The sequence below is a fragment of the Cheilinus undulatus genome, linkage group 14 (genome assembly GCF_018320785.1).
Source record: "Cheilinus undulatus linkage group 14, ASM1832078v1, whole genome shotgun sequence".
Lineage (NCBI taxonomy): Eukaryota > Metazoa > Chordata > Actinopteri > Labriformes > Labridae > Cheilinus > Cheilinus undulatus.
In genome coordinates this window covers 28,317,927-28,339,410 of record NC_054878.1, presented here as the reverse complement: position 1 = coordinate 28,339,410, position 21,484 = coordinate 28,317,927, and the positions used below count along the sequence as shown (strand labels likewise).

The window sequence follows — 21,484 nt, the reverse complement described above, 5'->3', positions numbered from 1 at the left end:
TGGCGACAGAGGGATAAATGCAGGTAACAGAGGGCAGAGCAGAAGAGACGAGTCGTGCGGATAATTGAGAATAGAGACGTGAGAGGAAAAAGGTTTCCAATTAAAGAAAAAAAGGGCAGTAGAGGAGGGAGAGGAGAGGTGATAATGATGAGATAGAGGGGAGATATGGACGACAAGATAGAGAGGTATATACCAGAGGTTCATCTTCACTAAAGGGCAAGCAATAACTTTTCTTTGCTTAACTTTATTCTCTTTTTCTCTCTCCTTCACCTTTACAGTAACTTTCTCTCATCTTCACCTTCACCATCTTTCATCTTGTTCCACCATAAAGTGCTTCCTAGTACAGCTCTGTACGCTAAAAATAGGCACTGATTGAAAAGAAAAAAAAATGTTCACTATTATTTGATAAGAATTTCTGCTTTGGAAAAGTAATTGAATCAACGTACAGTTCTTGAAATAATGGACTCCATTTATAACAGGATTTTTTATTCTGTAGCCAATCCAAGGACATGGCATGGTTTACATGCATTGATTGTATACTAAAATGGACGGCACTTCTCCATGTCTTTCAGTTGTACTGAAATGAAGCTAGAATTTCCCCTGTGTTGGTTGTTGACTTATTGCACTGTTACCATCATTTGGAGCCAGGACATGCACAGAGGGGAGCTGACAAGTGGAACCAAAGGACCAACAACATGCCCCTCCATTAACTAAAGGACATCTAGATTCTTGAGTTGGCACGTGACTATGAAAAGTTCTTACTCCTGTCTTGTTAGCTTACGCTCAACTTTCGTCCTCTACTCTGCTAATGTGTTTGAGACGCTGCAAGAAGACAACACCTGTCAGTCACCCTCTTTTCATAATAACTTTGTAGTTTGATCTGTGTCTCACGGTTTCTCCTTTTCCTTCTCTTAAATGTAAAGATTTAACACCTTCATTTAATGTGTTTTGATGCAATGTAAGAGATTCCACACATGGCCACAAATAACCACAGATTTAACCATTTTGTTCTTAAAGTGTGTGGTCTGAAAGGAGATGACCAACACATTACACTGCACACTTGCGTCAAATGCAAGTTCAGAGTAAATGAGCTAGGTGTAGCCAGGTGTTAGCTACCTACTACATCCAGTACCGCAGTGATTTCTGTACATGTACCCCCCTTGTCAATTTGATTATGGTATGTTCTGCAGTACATCTAGCAGACCCGCAGACCAGAGAGGAATGTAGTGGGCAGAAAGAGACACGCTTTCTGAAACAGTCAAACAAAATCCTGATGAATTAAAGAGATCTCAATCTCAATGGGTCTTTATCTGGTTGACTAAAGGTTAAATAAATAAACTGCATTTTCAGTTTGGTAACCACCCCTGATTGGCTTGACAGCAGTTTCTAGAGTTTACTTTGGAATAAGAAAAGCTGTTTCAGAAAAAAAACTGAGGTCACACAGCCTGTAAATTGAATTTCAAATTGGCTCAGTATCTTTTAATCTTTACTTCTTGCAGAAGCAGTAAACTCATCATGTTGCAAGTCCAGGATAAGAAAATCTCCTTTTTATCCCAGTTAGTTTATATATAAGCAAACGATTTCTACATCATGCACGTAGATATTATAAGTGACAAACAATATATTATATTGCATACTTCCTCTCATTTTCACATTCCTACTTTTCCCTGCAGGCTTCCACCTACATTCATCTCTCATCTTTGGCCTCATCTTCTTTTCCTCAACCCACCCCATTTGTCATCTTGCATGATCTGAACTCAAATTATTTCTCAAAATTGTCTTTGACATGTTATTGCACCCATACAAACTGTAGCCCTGTGTGATAAGTTTGCAGAAACAAAGCTCCCATATCTCTTTCGGCCACTTCTGTGGGTACAATGTCCTAAAGATGGCAGCAGTGCCAGATATCGATTCTCAAATTTGCTAGAAAGGCTCTCAGATTTGTGTATCTGACGAAGTGTGTATGTGTCTGTGGTTTTGCTTTGATGCAGATCAGATCAGAGGTGTGAGGTGGATCTCTTGTTCTCTTGTCTCTGCCAGCTGTGGGCTTGGTGGAGGTGGAGGTGGAGTCCAAATACAAAAGCTTCACTACCCTTCACAGCGTTTTCTTCCTCTAATGCTGCCATTGGATGGAGACAGCAGTTTAATCAGAACAAGCTGGAATTATCATCGCAACAGTGTGTTGAGCTGCAGAAACCGTTTCTAATTTTTAAAATCATCTATTTAGTTGATATGGCAGACAATTTCAGGCTGCATTTGCTGATATGGGTGGATTTGCTACTCCTATTTTTATCATATTTTTTCTGTAAGGTTTTAACTGTTAGTTGAAAAAAATAAACATTTCGAAGATATGCCCTCAGGCACTCAAAAGTTGTGTTGGGCATGGTTCACAATATTATTGGCAGATTTTTTGAGTAAACAACGTGTAATTGGACTTTGCAGACCTGATTTTCAATCTAGTTCGGTCTATCATAACAGTAGCAGAAGGAGTTGCCAACTTAGGGTTATTTGTGCCAATCAAGGCTCTGTCAAAGAGTCATGAACAAAAAGACAGGGACACAGAAGTGATGAAAAATGTATGTTATTTTATTCATGTTTTTTATTTTATTTTGATGACCTCTGTAAAGTCACAGAGTTTCTACAGAGTTAATGTCTAAAATTTGGAAGCATGTTATTGGCATCAAATTTCTTAGAATACCTGAGTTTTACCAGTCATCACATTTGAGACAATTTGACCCATTCGCCATGATCTCCTACTGTTGTCTGACAGCTGGTACAGTATATAGCTCAGGGCATGGATTTGAATTCCTACTCATTAAAGTAAAGCCAGAGGTCAGTGTTGAATGACTTAATTTTGTGTGTAATCTTTACAGCTGCATTGTAAGCCCCATTATATCTTAGTCCATGAAATATTGGGGTATTGCCAGTCCCCTTTACAACGGTAGACGGCGGTTCTACTCAGACTGTCACTGATATTACCGGCCTTTAAAAGAAGAAGATTTAAATGTGAATTGCTCACAGTTAAGGGGAAGTGAGTTTTGCTGAAATAACATGATGCAGATTTGTAAAAAGTCAAGCTTTATTAGGTCAGTCCTCAAGAGGAAAAGAAAACATATTTCAAGTGATTGCTTTTTGACTTGAGTTTGGTTCACACGTTTTGACGTGTTTTAGGTAGTGAGGAATTGCTGTGCTATTGAAACAGGTCTCAGTGATATTTGACATATCAAATCAAAGTTTAAAAACCAGGCATGTTCATTCCCTGCCCTTTACACCTCTGCTCTGCTATTATTGCTGTAATGAGGCCTTGATATGGTGTGTACTGGGGTCAGCGTCCCTCGGGCCCTGCTATTTGGAGACAAGCTGCCGTGGATGTGCCAGTGGCCCCAGGCCTGGACTGGCCCTGTGCTCTGTGTGTTTGTGTGACTCACACCTCTGTTCCAAAGCTACTGTACTGGAAACACTATTAGGCATATTCTACAGTACATAACTAACTGTATGGCACCGGAGTTCGGTTATTGCTACAGGCAATGAGGACATTACATGAGGCCCATGTGAATGAGTGCTCCCATGCATAATTTGTTTGCACGTATGCACTTCATATGCAGGAGTGTTTATATTTTTGTACCTGGCAGCATCCATGTTAATGTTTGATTTGATTTAGCGAGATGGTCGCTGGATACAGGCAGCTACAGAGATGTGGGACAGTAATGGTAAAATGTTAACAGCCTTCTGTGACGCATAGTTCATGTGTACATGTTTGCCGAAGGACTCTTCTGTTCTGTCCTCTTTCATTTTCTATCCACCGCAAAAGCCTGAAGCTATTGTTAATACTTGTGTGAATATTTCATGTGTCCATGAACGTCCTGAGTTCTGTGGTTTTATGCATGTGTGAGGTCTTTTACTGGTACTGCAGTGTGTTGCTAGGGAAGAATCGGAGCCCCCAGTATCTTTAAAGCCATTTAGAGTTGTCCAGAACTCCAGGCTCCAGGTGTAGTCCAGGAAAGTGACTTTTCCTGGGGGAAAGATTCCTAACACCCCATGCCATTAGAGATGGAAATTACATATGTGTCTTGCATTCTAATAATGGAAAAGTCTCATAAGTATTCATTTTAATCTAGAAAAAAACAGGTTCAATAGTAGTTGGTTCTTAATCCTAGTTTGGACTTTACTTTTTTTTTTTTTTTTTGGCAAAGTCAGATGATAAGATCAGTGTCAACCCTTCCCTTTATACATCATACATTTTGCTAAGCATATACCTATGTAGCCGGAGCAAACAATTAGCCCACCTCTGTCCAATTGATAGAAATAAACAATCAACAAAACTTCCAAATCTCGCAAGTTAGCTTGTTATTTTCCTTCGAAACTAGCTGCTTCTCACTGTTCCTAAACTTTGTGTGAAAATATTAAGTCATGTTATCTTTGCAAGGTTTCAATCTCAACTTATCTGGATAATTGTCCAGCTAGCTTAACGAAAAGACAAGGTGCAGGTCAAAAATACTCAGCTAGCCTTTCTCTGACCAGAGGTTAAAAAATTAAACAACATGACCTCCAACCACAGTTGTTAACTTAATATTTTCATGCCGGGTTAGCAGTTTTTTTGTTTGTTTGTTTGTTTGTTTCTGTATTTAGCTAGCTAACCCTTTCTGTTTAGCTAGCTTATTTGCTACTAGTTTTAGCTTTGTTTGCTTAGTTGCAAAGGATCTAATCAGAGGACCGAAACTGTTTTAACTGTCTAAAAAACCATGAGGCTACAATCAACAAAAGGAAGGTTGGCTAGCTTAGCATATGAAGCAGGGGAAAATGGTTGGCCTATAGCTCAGAAACTTTAAATCTCACTAGTTAGCTTATTTAGCTTATTTTCATGCCAGAGTAGCTTCCTCTCACTGTTCCCAGTCTTTGTGTGGAACAATGAAGTCTTAATATTTTTGAACAATTTAAAACTCAATAGTTAGCATGTTGCTTTCATGACAAGCTAGTAGTTTTCTCTCAGCTCTGTAATTTTCTGCTTAGCTAGCTAATTGGCTGCTAATGCTAGCTTTGTACTTGCTTGGCTGCAAAGTGTCCAATAAGAGAGCAGATGTCACTGTCATACTTATCAAATAATTGTAACCCTACACTCCAAATATCAATATGTCCAACTGGTTGAAAAAATTTGTGAAATTTGTTCATGATTTTCCATTAAGGAGTTGGTCATGGGTCTAAAGGCTATACGACTTGAGAACCACTTTGCTACAAAGTAAGGTGACCAGATTTCTTTAACAATTAGGCAATAATATAATAATTATCTCAAATAAAATAGGTTATTGACAGAACAAAAATGCCAACACTTCTGTATTTCTGACAGCGGATCAATTTGACAAATGCTAGAGTGATGCTTTCTTCAGTCTTTGGTGGAAAAATAAGCGGTTAGTCTGTGTGCGTCACAACCAGATGTGTGGTATCTGAATTATTTAACTCTGAGTGCGTTGTGAAGTTACAGTTTCAAGCAGGGAATGTATCCAGAGACAACACAAGCTGGGGATAGGTCTCTCAAAATGGGGGTCTGTCCTCAGAAATTGGGGACGTCTGATCACTCTACTATAAAAGCAAAGTTAGCTTCAATTAGTTTAAAGAAAAAGGAAAAGTAAAAGCACATAGCCTAGCTCTGTTCATAGGTGAAATAATTTTAAGAAGAGGATTTCTCTTTTTAGTACCTTTTTTTTTTTTTTTTTTGCTGAAGCCACTTTGATGCTTTGTTTTCTAACAAACTGTATTTCATGTTAATCATTGTTTTTTGCAGTGTTTCAAATCAGCGTTTTCACAATACTGTATATTGACTGAAAAGAGGCATTAAATGTTCCAAAAATAATCTAATTTGGGCATTGGTGACATTTGACATTTTATGAACAATGTATTAAATCAGCCAATTAGGCCCTTGTCTGATGTGCTGAAAAATCTTGCATGCCTTTCATTTTTGACCTTTTGTTGCAAAAAGTGGTTAATTTTTATCTATTCAGGTCTCAGAAAGTCTAAGAACTCTGTGAAACAACAGTACACAGCAATCATGTTTCATTTCTCATTATATTATATGGGAAATATTAGCCTTTAACATGAACTCCTATGCTTTAAGAACCACAAACACATTAACCCTCTACGGAGGTGACATGAGGTCACATATGGTACGGGCTGTTCTAACCATGTTGCCGCGTAAACACTGTCATGGTGATTGCACCTGTGCTGCTTCGCCGAGTGTCACCCGTTGTGACACCAGATGTTCATGACTGCAGTGTGTGTCAGCGTGCATGTGTGACTATGTGTGATAAGTCTGTGAATAGGTAGCTGTGTCATCTTCATACATGCATAATACCAGAATAATAAAATGCTAGTGTGTGCATGTTTGTGTTTAATGGGACAGGAGGGTGCGCCTGCACTGTGGGGATGTTTTCAGATTCAATGAGGTGTTACTCTGTCTATTGCTTAAACATCTCCCCAGTGTCATCTTCACAAATGTGCACAGCTGCCTCATGGTGCGTGTTTGGAACCAAAGTAGTGGTCCATTTTCTTAAATATACTCAAGGTATCACCAACTGGGACACATATTTGGTGAGAACATGGGCACTTGGTGTAATAAAGGTCAAGAAAAGATGTCTGTAAGGTGACAAGGGCTGCAGTTTTTCAAGATTTTATGTCATTCTACAACTTGAGCGGTAAGTTTTGCAATAGTTGATGTGAGTTTTTATTCATAGAAAACAGCATCAATCCATATTAATATACAAAAGAGGTGCACATACCTGAATGTTTGTGTCCCTAAAGCCTTTTGTATCCTGTACTCAAAATGCAGACACATTAGCAGCAAATAGGCAGAACTGTGTGTTTACAGAAGCGTATTGAAGTAGTTAAGCAGGTGTTGTTTGTGTTCGTGTGGGTGGGTTTGTGTGTTTGTGGCGGAGTATGGACGATTTTTGGGAGCCTTTTTTTCTACACTCTGCCCATCCTGCCTCTGTTGCCATGGTGATTCCTTTATCTCCAGACCTGAACATGCATTTGTGGATTTTGTGAATGTGTTTGTGTCAGATTTATTTACTGTATAACAACCGATTTTGAACAAAACAGATTTGTTGCGGAGCCACACAGGGGTAGGAAATATATACAGAGAATATTGTGCGTAAAATCCTCAAACAAGAGGAAATAAACCATGTGGGACGGCAGCAGGACCAAGCTTTTGTGCACACTAGTTGCATTTTGTTGTTCAGCAGGGGGGTAATTGTTTGTTATAGATGGGGGTTTGTTACAAACAGGTTGGGTGTTAAGATGTGTCTTAATTGTGCCAACATGCACGTGTGTTTGTGCGAGTGCGTGGATGGCAGCTAGCTGAAAGACAGGCAGTGAAAGGGGATTAGATAAATCAACAGCTCCAGCTGCAGCAGAGCTTAGGTAATAAGGCTCCAGCACAAACAGGCTAAATATAGAGACAACTGACTGACTGTCTGCCTACTAACTGCTACTTTTTAAGACAAGCACACAGACACACTTATAAACACACAGATGCTTCTCTTCTTGCCCTTGCTATACATCCGTACATATACACAAAGCTATTATTAAAAAATAAGTTTTGCATGATTCCATACTTAAATTAAAAAAAAAAGTATTTTTAGCCTTTTATTGATTGTATAAAACAATCATAGACAATGTAATTTGGCTCCTTTGATCCCAAAACTTACCAAGAAAAAAACTCTTTAATGTCAAAGTGGAAAAAAAAGGACAGATTTCTACTAAATAATGTCAGTTAAATTTTCATCCCCTTGTAGTATAAAGACGCCTGTATCTGGAAAGTCCAGTCACTGGTAAATCAGTATTCCTGGCTACCATTACACCATGGAGACAAAAGAACACTCCAAGCAACTCAGAGAAAAGGTTATTGAAAAGTATAAGTCAAGGGATGGATACAAAAAAATCCAAGGCACTGAAAGTACTGAAATTATGTTGATTATGGTTGATTTATAAAACCAATAAAAGTGTAAAACATCCAAGGGGTTGAATACTTTCTATGGGCACTGTATGCAAAAAATATGCAAAAAATAAACTGCATACACACAAACACTAGAAGAGATACAGGTGTACATAAAGAATTCTTAGCTTGATAATAAAGTTGAATTAAAGTACATTGAAGGAGTGAGACTGTTTGAATATGTAGGTTTCTTTCCTGTCAGACTTTGATTTTGATTATAAAATGAATTGAATCAGCAATTTTCCCCAGTGTCAAACAAGGACCTTGCCTTGCCTTCTTGTTCATTACTTAACTTTAGCTGCAGCTCCTTTCTCTTCCTCTCCTTGTCAGGCATCCTTGCCCTTGCTCCCTGGTACTGGGGTCGCGTTTCAGGCGTTAGCAGTCACTCTTGTTCGCATGTGACCTTCCCTGGCACTCTTCCACCCACATCCTCTCTTTTTTAAGCCGGGCCAGGTTTGGTGAATTCTGCAGCCACGTGGCACACAGAGCGAAGGTTTGACATAAGGCTGTCTGGAGGGTAAAGCACAGACAGGAGGAGGAGCAGCGGAGGAGGGGACTGAACATTTTGTGCTCCCTTCTCCACCCAACATGCAAATGGACACACACGCACGATTTCTTGCTAGAACACACACTCATATCCGTTGGGGACTGCCTGGCCTGACATACCCATCCATCACAACCTTAAGTGAGCTTATGTCTTTGAACAGCCTTTTAGAGCCTTGGAGTGATTGGCAGCTCTGTCCTCCCTGGTGGACATCCTCCACAGGTTCAAAGACACCTTAACCCTCTCCATACATCACTATGAACTGTGTGTCCAAGGCCTCCTTTTGATGTCTGCATCACAGCTAAATGTGGAAAGCACACCTAATATGTGTCTCTTTGTGTCTTTCTTGTAAGGTCCTCCAAGGCTCACCCCGGACCAGTCGTCCACATAAGTGACAACCCCATGGACGAGGGAAAGGTATACAATGATATATTTATTATTTTCCCATACAGACATTTAAATATGCATCAACTTTAATCAGTCTAAAATCATCATCATAATCATTTGTTCATTTGTTCATTCAAATTCCTTCCGAAGGTTGGGCCATTGTGTTAAATGTGAATAAAAAACAGACTGCAATGATTTGCAAATCCTTCTCAGCCTGTTTAACTGACTATTATGCAAAGTTTGTGTTCAAATGTTTAAATGGACATGCTCCTCCACCTTTCTGCACTAACATAAGGAGACTACAGAGCTGCAGCAGATCCACCAGAGCAGCTTCAAATTGTATCAGTTCATTCTGTATAACATTGCTTGCTCTGACTGCTTTTTCTGTGAAAGGAGTCAAATCCCAGAACTGTCCACCTGATCACTTGAGACTTATTACAAACTTCACAATTTTTAAGAGGGCCACTAAATCCTGGTTAATTCAGCAACAGAGCTGTACTCATGACTGGTTTTCTGTGATACTGTCACTGATTCATGTGTTTTTACAGTTTCACATCCTAGTTCACTTTTCTCTTTATTTAATTAACTGTTTTAATCTTATATTCTCATAAAAGCCCTTCTAGAGTGTTGCAAATCAGCATTCCCTATTAACAGTATAATAATTGTACGGGATGGCTGTTCTCATTTATCTGTGTATCTGCCCCTTACAAATAAACTATAAATAATATATATTTTTAATTGAATACAGCACAAAGACAACATTAAGAACCTGTATTGACAGCCGGCTTTATTTTTTAGCACCGGCAGCTCTTATTTTCAGTTCAGGACCTCTGAGAGCGATGTTGTCACATACGATTAGAATATCTTATGAACTGTGAATGATAGCCTCTTAGTCTTTTTTTTATCCTTTTAGTGGCTGCCATTTTGACAATCCAGTGACACTATCCATGCCTTTGTAGCCCTCGCAGAAGTTTCACCAGCCAGCGTGGAACTTGAGTGACTTTCCAGTGCATTTAAAGATTAAATCCACACCAGTGAATCTGATAATGAAGTCTTTTTATCACTTTTTTAAATCAGTTTTTGACTGTTTCTGCTGCTAGCAACTCATGCTAACTGCCATTTATTCTTTGTGATGGGATGTGACAACCAATGGCAGGCTGTTCCATCATCATGTCATTCTTTGTCAACCTGAGCAGCTCATCAATCAGAGATCATGCAGGAGACAGCTGGAAAAGTTCATAATAGAGAGAAAGAGAGACAGAAAGTCTGTGATGTGGCCCTCTGTGTCACTAAAGACAGAAACTGCTTTTAGCAGAGCCAATTCTAAGATGAGCAAGGATTTTTTTGTAAAAATGTGAATATTTTGGAGACTTTTTGTCACAGAATAATTCACTTTTTGGTCTGCAAGAGATGTGAGAACAAATTTGTGCAAAAGAATCCTTAGGCATTATTATTTACTGTGTGTCACACAGAAAACTCATTGTGTATATTTAAGATCCGTTTAGCTTTTTCTTTTGTTGCTGTAGTTCCATACCTTTTTTGAAATTACCACAGCACACACATTCTTAAACAAACAAAAAAAAAAAATTATGTTCGGAGCGTTACTGTGCACCCCAGGGTTAATGTTTTACAAGCTTTTTAAGACAAGAAGTCCAGGGGAGACACAATGGTTAGAAAATAACTTGGGTCTCAGAGGGTACAAGTTTAAACTGGTAAAGTGTATTGTTTTTTTTGGAAAAATATGAATGAATTTAATGCCAGCAACACAGTCCAAAAAACTTGGGACAGGGGCAAGAAAAGTCTAGGAGAGTTGTTGAATACTCAAAAAAACACCTGAAACATTCTACAGCTAAGTAGGTTGACTGTTAACATATTACAATAACATGATTGGGCATAAAGGAGAACGCCTGAAAGGCTCGGTCATTCATAATTAAAGATTGCAAGTGGTTCTCCACTATGTGAAAAACTGTGTGGACAAATAGTCCAATAGTTTATGAACAATGTTCTTCAATGTTTCTGTATTTAGTTGACTATTGGTTGAAAAGGATTTGCAAATCACTGTATTGTTTTTCCCACATTTACACAAAGTCCCAACATTTTTGGTTTGTGCATTTAGTAAGAGCCCTCATTTACAGTGATGTCTACTGTAGGTACAATACTTATATTCACAGATGTGTATGAACAAAATCCATGCAGAATTTATTTAAATTAGAGGACACTAAGAACAGCTTTATTCTTTATGTGCACCTTAAAAAGTCCCGAAGAGTGTTGATGTGTCTGCAGTATACTCTAAAGAATAACATTTTATCCTCACCTTTAGTTTCTGATTTATTTAGTGGCACAATGGTGTTGTGTTTTGTTGTATTGAAAGCTGATGTTTCTATAAATAGCCTGCAGATACAAAAAAACTTCTCACTTTGTGCTCTAAAAAAATCTTCTCACATTATCATCTCATGTGCACCGGGGTGGGCAGGTTCCTTCCTCAGCCCCTGTAGTCGGCTTACACCTGACTTCCTTTCATGCTGCGTGTGAATGTCAAATGTATTACTTCTTTCTCCACCCATCATGGGGTCTATTCTATCTCCGCTCTGTCATCTCTCCCACCTATCTCACTGACTGCCTGTCGCTCTTCCTCTCCAGCTTATAATTGGATTCGAGTCTGGGATCGTGGTCTTGTGGGATCTAAAATCAAAGAAAGCCGACTATCGCTACACTTATGATGAGGTAAGCAAAACTCTGCTCACTGCTTTGCGGTCCTCTCCTACAGCTTTCAGTCATTCTTTCCACTCCTGATCTTAAGAGTTTCTTCTGGCACAGAAAGAAATTTAATCTCATATTCATGAACTGTACTGTATACAGTGTGTGTACAGTGGTGCATGAGTATGCGAGATTTGAGGATTTTTTCCAATGAAAGAGCTGGGATTGTAGATAGCTTACTACAGGTAAAAAGACTGCTGACTTGGAAGGAGTATGACTGCAGTGGAAATAATGTAAATTATCTGATGCCTATACCTGTATCCTTGTCAAAATACTGATCAATATCACAATACCAATACAAATACTTTTATTGTTATCAGGATTATAACACTGATCAATATCAGTATAGATACAGTGAAGCAGCAATAAACCCAGAGTACAGCAGGTGTCAGTAACAACAGAACGGCATTGAAGAAGTCAAATACAGCATGAAAGAGGAGCTGGGGTGGAGGAGGGTTGCAAAAAGCAACTTGCAGAGGGAGCAGCAAAACATAGCCAGGCTAGTGCAGTTTAGATATGGCACCATAAGTGCAATTAGTAAGAAGCAATGGTGTGCTTAGAGTGAATCAGCTGGCCATCAGCTGATAAGGGCTTGCAAAAGATCAGCTGATCTCAAATGTATGGCAGTGCCTGACTCCATGGCCTGCCTGAATTAATGCTCTCTGCTCTATTAAACTCAGTCTGTATCTGTGTTTATATAACACTAATTGTTAACAATACCTATACTTCTAAAAATACTAAAATCTTAACCAGAGTAAAATGCCAACACTGATATTAGCAGCGAAACCACTACTGACATATAAAAAAAAAACAGATATACCAAGAATGATGATGACTGAAACTGATGCTGATATTGAAACTGATGCTAAAATTGAGAATTATACTGAAAAAGGATAATAATGATTGTATGAGCACGTTGCAGGACAATCCTTTGACACATATGACCATGTCTGACATGTGTTAATGCACCTGGACCAATTATTTTCCATGCACTTTCTTACAGTGGCTGAGTCTTTACGCCCACATGAGTTGATGCCCCTCAAGCAGCATCTCTGTCACATCCTTTTCCTGGATTGTCATCATAGTTCCTTTGCTGGTTTATACATCTGGTGTGTGCGCTGCAGGCATCTACTGATGCAATGCTTTGTGATGCAGCTATTATGTGTTGTGAATAAGACATTCTGAGGAAAAACACAGTTACAGGCAATTAAATTACCAGCTCAGTTTATGTGTATGTCTCTGATATTTGACAGGAAACCAGACAGAAAAGATGCAAAGGTATTGTAATTATTTTTACGGAGCTACTGGTGTTCTGTGAGACTGTAAACCCCTCAGGTGCAGGTTAGCAGAGTGATGTCTAATACTCAGATTAACCAGTGACACTTTCTCCCTGAGGCTCCGGTACTACATTTTTCTTTTTCTTTTTTAAAAGAAAACACTAATTGGAAATAGTAGAATCATTCTGACAACTGTAAGTTAATGTAGTCAAAACACTTAAAAATGTAAATACCAACAATTATGTATGTCACTATTAGAAGAAGAACAGTAACCATAATCTGATACTTATTAATAAAGTTACTTGGCAAATAATTTAACATCATATCATATGTAAAATATCACTCCTTTTAGCTGATGGGTCTAAAGTTCAGTAAACACCCATAAAACTGTCAAAATAAAGTACTCTTTATTTGAAACAGCATCAGAGCAACAGTTAGTAAAAGGTATTAAGCTGGTTTACAGGATGTGGCTAACGTCAGCAGACCCTTTGGTCTTCCTTGCAGGTTAATATTAACATGTCTGTGTTAAATGTCATCAATCAATGCTTCACATGTATATTCTATATGGACAAAGTATTTGGCCACACCTGGTAATTATTGGTCTATTAGATGTTTCAATCAGACCCGTTGCCACAGGTGTATAAAATCAAGCACCTATCCATGCAGTCTCAATTTGCTAACATTTTAGTGTGGTACTGTGATAGATGTGACCTTTGCATTAAGACGGTTCATGAAACTCATCTCTGCTTGATTTTCCACAGTCAGCTGTAAGTGATACTATTAGAAAGTGGAGTGTTTTGGAACACGAGCAACACAGCAATTAAGAGGCAGACAATGTAAAATCACAGAGCATGGTCAGTGACTGCTATGGTGTATGAAAGTCATCAACTCTGAACTGATTCCATAGCTGAAGAGTTCTGAACTCCCACGTGCTTAGAGGCCAGAGCTTCATGGAATGGGTTTCCTTTGCTGAACAGCTGCATGCTAAGCCTTGCATCACCAAGTCCAATGCCAAGCTTGGGATGGAGTGTTGTAAAGCACATTTACACTGGACTGTGGAGCAGGGGAAACGTGTTCTGTGGAGTGACCAATCACACTTCTCTGTTTGGCGCTCAGATGGACAAGTCTGGGTCAACAGTGAAGTTTGGTGGAGGAGGTATAATGGTATGGGGCTGTTTTTCAGGGTTTGGACTAGACCCTTTATCTCCAGTGAATGGAAATCTTAATGCTTCAGCAGACCAAGGCATTTTTGACAATACAATGCCTCCAAACAAACAGTTTGAGGAAGGCCCTTTTCTATTCCAACTTGACTGTGCTCCAGTGTATGGAGCTATTATTGTTGCAAAAGTATTTGCACAAATGTAATTGTGCAATTTGTAATTGTAATTTGTAATTGTGGACTTAGTTCATTTTGGTTCAGAATCAAAATGAACTAAGTCCACAATTACAAATTGGTCTACATATTTGCAGATTAGTGCACACATTTGTGGATCTTTGTACAAATTTGCAAAACTTTGCACACATTTGCAAATCTTTACACTGGTTTGCAGATCTGTACACACATCTGTGGATTTGTGCATGCATTTGCAGATATGTACACGCATTTGTTGATTTGTGCATGCATTTGCAGATCTGTACACGCATTTGTGGATTTGTGCACGCATTTGTGGATTTGTGTGCAGATCTTTGTACGCAATTGCAAAAACTTTTGCAACAATAATAGCTCCATACAGTGCACAAAGCAATAACTATAAATTCATGGTTTGATGAGTTTGGTGTGGAAGAACTTGACTGGCCTGAACAGAGCTCTGACCACAACCCCATCAAGCAACTTTGGGATGAACTAGAACAGAGATTGCAAGTCAGGCCTTCTCGTCTAAAACTAGTGCCTGATCTCATAAATGCTCTACAGGATGAATGAAAGCCTTCTTTTTTTTTTCTAAAGATTTATCTTTGAGCCTTTATTAGATAGAGCAAGGACAGCGGATGGACTTGGAAACAGGGAAGAGAGTAGGGAGAGACATGCGGTAAAGGGCCACAGGCTGGATTCGAACCAGAGCCACTCGCATACATGGGTAGCGCCTTAAACTACTCGACCATCTACGCCCCCAAATGAAAGCCTTCTGAGAGGGGTGAAAGCTGTTATAGCTGCTAAAGCGGGGCTTACTCCATATTAAAGTACATGTATTTGATAAAGTATAATTACAGTCCCTTTTGGTGAAATGATGAGGCAGGTGAATACTTTTGTCCACATAGTGTATGTAAGTATAAGCTGACACAGACTATTGACAACTTTGTCACCATTTTCTTGATCAAAACAGCGCTTGATCATGCTGTTACCATGAGATGCTAATGTTGCTATTAGTTTATCATTTACTTTTTGTTTAAAGAGCCATTAGCCAGAGCTACAGTGACTACTAGTGGTAGTTGGCTGTGTTACAGTTTAGACAGAGCATTTAGAGCTTGAACTGATAAAAATATGAATAATTAATCTAACAGATTTTAATTCTGGTGCCAACCGTCAGTCTGCACCATTAAGATTTGACGTTTTTATGGATACGGATACCACAATAAAAAAATGATATGTGCTTGGAATGTGGTACAGGGTGCTGGTGTGTGTGCCTATCAATGCACCTGTCAATACCATAATTTATGAACGCCAGCCCTCACCACTGCCAGTATGGTGCTGACTGACCATGTAATGTAAGTCAAACCTAGCAAAATCCCAGCAAAAATGTTATTCAACCAATTTTAGGGGTATTTTTATCCCACTAGTACCAGAGGGATTGACTGTAATGGTCTTTACTCAAGGCTTAGTATTGTAATCAGTATTGGCAGGGATAAGATAGTGTCTCTTAGAAACAGCATCTCTCATGTGTAGTCTAATAAAAAGTTTGGGTTTGAGTTAAAAATCCAACTCTGACTGGAGCCACTGACTGGATTTATGTGATGCCAGGATTTAAAGAATGAAGTAATTCCATGAAAGAAAGTTTGATAACTTTGAAAACATGGTTTTTACTGTCTTGCCAAGAGATAGGTGACAGGATCGATAAAGACTTTAAACAGAAGCAGCTCTCACAGCTCCATCCAAAGGCAACCAAATCCACCAACGTGTGCATGTCTCAGATCCTAACAGAAGTTAGGTGTATGATTTTAACAAGGCCGTGATTAATTTTAGTTTTTAGGTCTGGAGTGACATTGCAGGGTCATGCAATGATTGTGCTTACACATTAGGGTTGTAAAAAGGGCAACATTTTATAAAAGGTCCTTCCCTTTAAAGCACTGAGTCATGCAGCTTTATTGGCTTCCCTTGAGGCAGCAGTGTGTGTCTATAAATAAAAGATGGCAACAATAAAAAAGAGACACAGTGTCAGAGAGGCTTGGATCCCCTCTGGGTCCTGACATGTATCAAACCTAGACTGTGTCTGTTATGTGTTGCCTAACATTGTTAGTATGCAAAATATTATCACAGTTTATGTCACTGGTTTGTTTTTATAATGTAGATCGCTTAATTAAGGTAACTTTATTTTAAGGGGTTGCATTGAAGATTTTTCTGCTTGTTTGGAGCGGAGTTGGACATCCTAATGCCTCTGATCTAGACTTCTGGTAGGAACCAGGAATTACAATGAATACAAGATCTCATTCATAAAGTTGTCATTGAGGTTTAAGCTGACTGAATGGATGCATGGCCACGCAGCGTCCGGCATACTTAGACACAGAGCCAAACTGGGCTGTTTAGGATAATGAGATTACGCTAACGCTCATGCTGGTGCTCACCTCGTTGGCAGAGCTGTGAAGCTGTACGCACACTGAGATAACAAGAGTCACAGAGGACATCATGGACACAAAAGTAGGAGTGGGATTTGGTGTGTTGAGTGTCTGCAGATAGCTCCCCCATCTCTCTCTTTCTCTGTCTATGCCTCTGCTCTCAGATAAGCTAATATCCTTCCACTGCCCCCAGGGTGTTACAGTGTCTCGTATTGAATCTCCCATGGGAGCACATCGCATCTCTCCAAACCCCTACACCTCTCCAGAGACTGAGGGGTTGAGCAGGCTGGGGATGAAGGGGGTTGGGGGGGGGGGGGATGTTACTGCAACTCATTTTGCTGTCTATGATTTACTCTAACGGAGCAGAGAAAAGGCTCACAGTGCACAACAATCACTTCTGTTCTGCCGTGCTGCTTCACTACGTAAATGTGGTTGTGATTGGCTCATGACTTTTGAGGAGAGGGATGTAACGAACGATAAAAGTCAACTTTATGTGGACTACAAAACATAGCACAAAGACATTTTATGGTAAAGGTTGGGCAGTATGGACAATTATATATATAAATTTTTAATTCCTAGTTTTATCATATTTTTTAATTACCCAAAATTGAAGCTTTTATGTGTTTCTTTTTGAAAGTTTTTAAAGTTTGAGAACTTCTCAATAGTTTCTACAATTGAATAACATTGAATATAAGGTTCAATAGTTTTAATAGTATGGAAGTTTAAAAAATAAAATAAAAACAATTGTAAAACTTGAATAGATTTCACGCTGGATCATTTGGGAGGATTATAGGCTGGTCTGCACATTGGATCTACGTTAAACATAAAACGTTATTGCTGGTGAAACGTGTTGAGGTGCTATCACAGTTCTGTATTTGGCATTCATTTTTGCAAGTATTTTATGTGTTTTACTTTTGTCATTAAGCATAGAACATAGAAAGTGTTTTCAAACTATACTTTATTTAACAGTTATTTTATTGGCTGTTTTCACTAATGCACTCTTAACAGGCTACCCCTGAAATTTTCCTCATTATCTTATTCAAATACACCTCTGTGCTTCTCCGTAAGCACAAGTGCAACTTTAGTAATATTGAGTTTAAATAGTGCCGATTGCATGGAATTACCATGTTAACATCTGCTTCTTTGACCTCGTGTAGAACCATAGCCTGCTTCTTTGAACCACCATGGGCCTAAAACAGGCAACAATCACTTAAAACAGCTTTAAAAGGTAATGGAGACGTAAATCACTGCAGTGCTGGGTTAAAGACGGAATGAGTCAATAGATTACAGCACGGAGCTTGTTAAAGCCCCAGATAGGTTGCCAGAGATGCTCTGCAGAGCAAGCAAACCCAATGTTGCTGTTATTACACACCAACTAAGAGAGGAAAGACTAAACCTTTTTCTGGTTACTTTGCTGTATGTAATTACATTGATCTAAGTAGTTGCATGTTGCATGGCTGCTTTTAAGTGTCAGCCTGAAAAGGACAGGATTTAAACTGAGCTGTTGTTTGTCATTTATCACTCTTTTAACATTTATTCACCAACCACTCTGACTGATAATTTGAGCTGTTGTGGCATCTGTTATGCCTTGCGTGTGCACTACAACACAACAAATACGTTAAAATCCATTTAGAGGCAGATATGTAATTGTGACAGTATCAACCAGCACTACTTCATGGCAGCAATGAGAGAGCAATGAATTAAACTCTACAACAAAAATGCTGCTGTAGTTTCACTGATATTGTATAGTCTATGATAATGCACAGTCGCTTAAACATCATTCTCCTTCCCACGCGCACATGAGAAATTTTTTCCTAAATATCACACCTTAACTAATGTAGAAAACAAACTAGGAGGGCCAGAAAATCCTGGGTACTTTTTTGTGTGGCTGCTTGAATTAACACATGTAGCTTACCCTGAAAAATTCAGGAAGTTTTCAAGATTCCAGGGGCTTCTGAGACATTTCACAAGAGAATATCTGGTCAATTTGGTTTGTATTTCATGAATTTGTTTGAATTCCTTGCTCTGATTCCCTGACATCCTAAATGTGTCCAATCTCTTTCTTTCTATAGCCTTTTCAAACTATACTGTAGAGGGAAATAGCTCCTTACAGCTACCAAATCCACTGCCAGCTGTATTCTTCCTGCTGTGCAGTCTCTCTCCCGCTGTGTGCTCTCACTCAGACAATTTCTGCCTGGAAGCTTGCCGCCAAGAATCAAAGTTGTTCGACTGAAGGGAACAAGGAAGCTTTTCCTCTTTTACCTTTCATCAGCGCTGGATTCAAACTCTGGAATAAGCGTGTTTTTTTAAGCCTAGCTGGAAAATTATGGGTGTTTTTACACACAAGACAGTCTGTTTTTGAGGATTTCAAAGCATGGAGTTGACTTTTTTAATAGTAATGATAGCTCCTGTATTTTCAGCACATTTTAGACTATTCTCACACTTTGTCGAAAAACAGACTACACACAAGAGAAATAATGAAAATGTTTTGACTTGGCAGCCTTTGTTCTTCACATGTAGATGCTGTCAAAATGGAAGAAAAAGAGAGAATTTAACCTGTCTCCAAGACAACAGTAAAGTTTCAAACAGAGTTCAGTCAAACATCAAAGGCAGTGGAACTTTATTTTACAAAGAGCTGAGAGAGCACGTCCTTCACTCTGTGTCTTTTAGTGGATTGTGTATTATTAGCAGTGGATCAGCAGTGTTGGTAGCCAGAGAGCATCCGTCACCCTGACCCTCTGTTCCATCTGACTCAACACCTTCGTCTGAGTCCAGCCTTGCTGAATGTCTGATATCACAGCCAGATCTAAATGTCTTCATCCTATCTCCACCTCCCATTTGTCTGCTGTTAGGTAACGCTGGCCCAGTGTATGAATGGAGGCTTTTTCATTTTTTTTCTTCCCACCTTGAAAGGGCCAATAATAGAAACTCAGTGATTTACTCTATAGTCTTCCCATACCAGAAGTCCATCTCCCCACCATTTTTCTTCCGTCACAGCTCTATCTTGAACATCATTCTAACTTTCCTGTTAGTTTGTTGCTGTGTTTCTCTAATATCACAGTTTAACATGTCCCACCATAATGGGTACAGTTTACCATATTGTAATATGTCTTACAGTACTGTACCATTATGCCCATAGTGTCCATTCAAAATTAGACTGTTGGTGACAGATAAACCTGAACTATTGCCTTTCTTGACACATTTCCCTTCAATGTCTCACATGTCAATATTGAGGATGTCTATACCAGTATTGGACTGCCCAGCACAGGGGGAGATTTGACATGCTGTCTAGATCTTGTTCTTTATCTTACAATAAAGCATAAATGAAATGTAGTAACTTAGTCTTGCAGTTCTGATTTACATATGGTATGGTATGGTATGATATGATGTGGTTTGAGTGGGTTTCTTATGATATGGTATGGTTTGGTATCCCATGATTTGATATGGTATGGTAGGGTTTCCTCCCTATGGTATGGTATGTTTTAGTAGGTATTTTTGGCATGACATGTTATCCTGTGACTTTTTATGGCACGGTATGGTATGATAGTGTATGGTATCCTTTCATGTGGTATGGGACAGTATGGTTTGGTATGGTATGGCATGGTATGGTATTGTATTTTTGGTATGGTATCCTATGGTATGTTTGGTATCCTGTGATTTGGCATGCTATGGTAGGTTTTCCTTAAGAATGGTATGGTATGGTATGACATTGTATGGTATCCTATGATATGGTTTGGTATCCATTTGGTTATCTAATAGAGTGATTTTTTTTTCGAGGGGGGGATTTTATATAAGCCCTTGGGCTTCTTTCCTCTTCTGCACAATTGTTTACCTTGTATCTCTGTATGTGTTTTTTATTTGTCATTGTGCATATCAATAAATAAATAATCAATAGAAAATCAATAAATCAATATCCCATGATTTGGTAGGGTATAGTAGGGTTTCATTTATTATGGTATGGTAGGATACTGTACAGTACGGTATGTTATGGTATGGTATGGTATGGTACAGTATGGTATGGTGTGGCATCCTATGATATGATTTGGTATCCCATGATGTGGTAAGGTATGGTAGGGTTTCCTTTAGTATGGTATGGTAGGATACGGTACAGTTCGGTATGGTATGGTATGGTATGGTACAGTATGGTATGATGCAGTATAGTATGGTATGGTATGGTATGATGCGGTATAGTATGGTATGGTATGGTATACTATGGTATGGTATGGTATGGTACGGTATAGTATGGTATGGTATGGTATGTATGGTATAGTATGGTATGGTATGGTACGGTATAGTATGGTATGGTATGGTATGGTACAGTATGGTATGGTATGGTACAGTATGGTATGGTATGGTACGGTATAGTATGGTATGGTATGGTACGGTATGGTATGGTATGGTACGGTATGGTATGGTATGGTATGGTACAGTATGGTATGGTATGGTATCATACTACAGTTACATACTACAGTTCGGTATGGTATGGTATAGTACAATATGGTATGGTATGGTATGATATAGTATGGTATAGTATGGTATGGTACGGTATAGTATGGTATGGTACGGTATGGAATGGTATGGTATGGTATGGTACGGTATAGTATGGTATGGTAGGGTATGGTATGGTATGGTACCTTATGTATGGTATGGTATGGTACGGTATAGTATGGTATGGTATGGTATCATACTACAGTTACATACTACAGTTCGGTATGGTATGGTATGGTATGTTACAGTATGGTATGGTATGGTACGGTATTGTAT

General features: G+C 38.9%; 1 protein-coding gene across 4 annotated transcripts in view; it reads left to right on the top strand.

Annotated features, from left to right (window-relative positions):
* stxbp5a (syntaxin binding protein 5a (tomosyn)) overlaps positions 1–21,484 on the top strand; it is a 171,195-nt gene that overhangs the window by 92,599 nt on the left and 57,112 nt on the right. For all 4 annotated transcript variants that reach the window (XM_041805184.1, XM_041805185.1, XM_041805186.1 and 1 more), the window contains 2 exons: positions 8,885–8,948; positions 11,559–11,642. In XM_041805184.1, the coding sequence (XP_041661118.1) occupies positions 8,885–8,948; positions 11,559–11,642 (148 nt within the window). The remainder of the gene's footprint in view (positions 1–8,884; positions 8,949–11,558; positions 11,643–21,484) is intronic.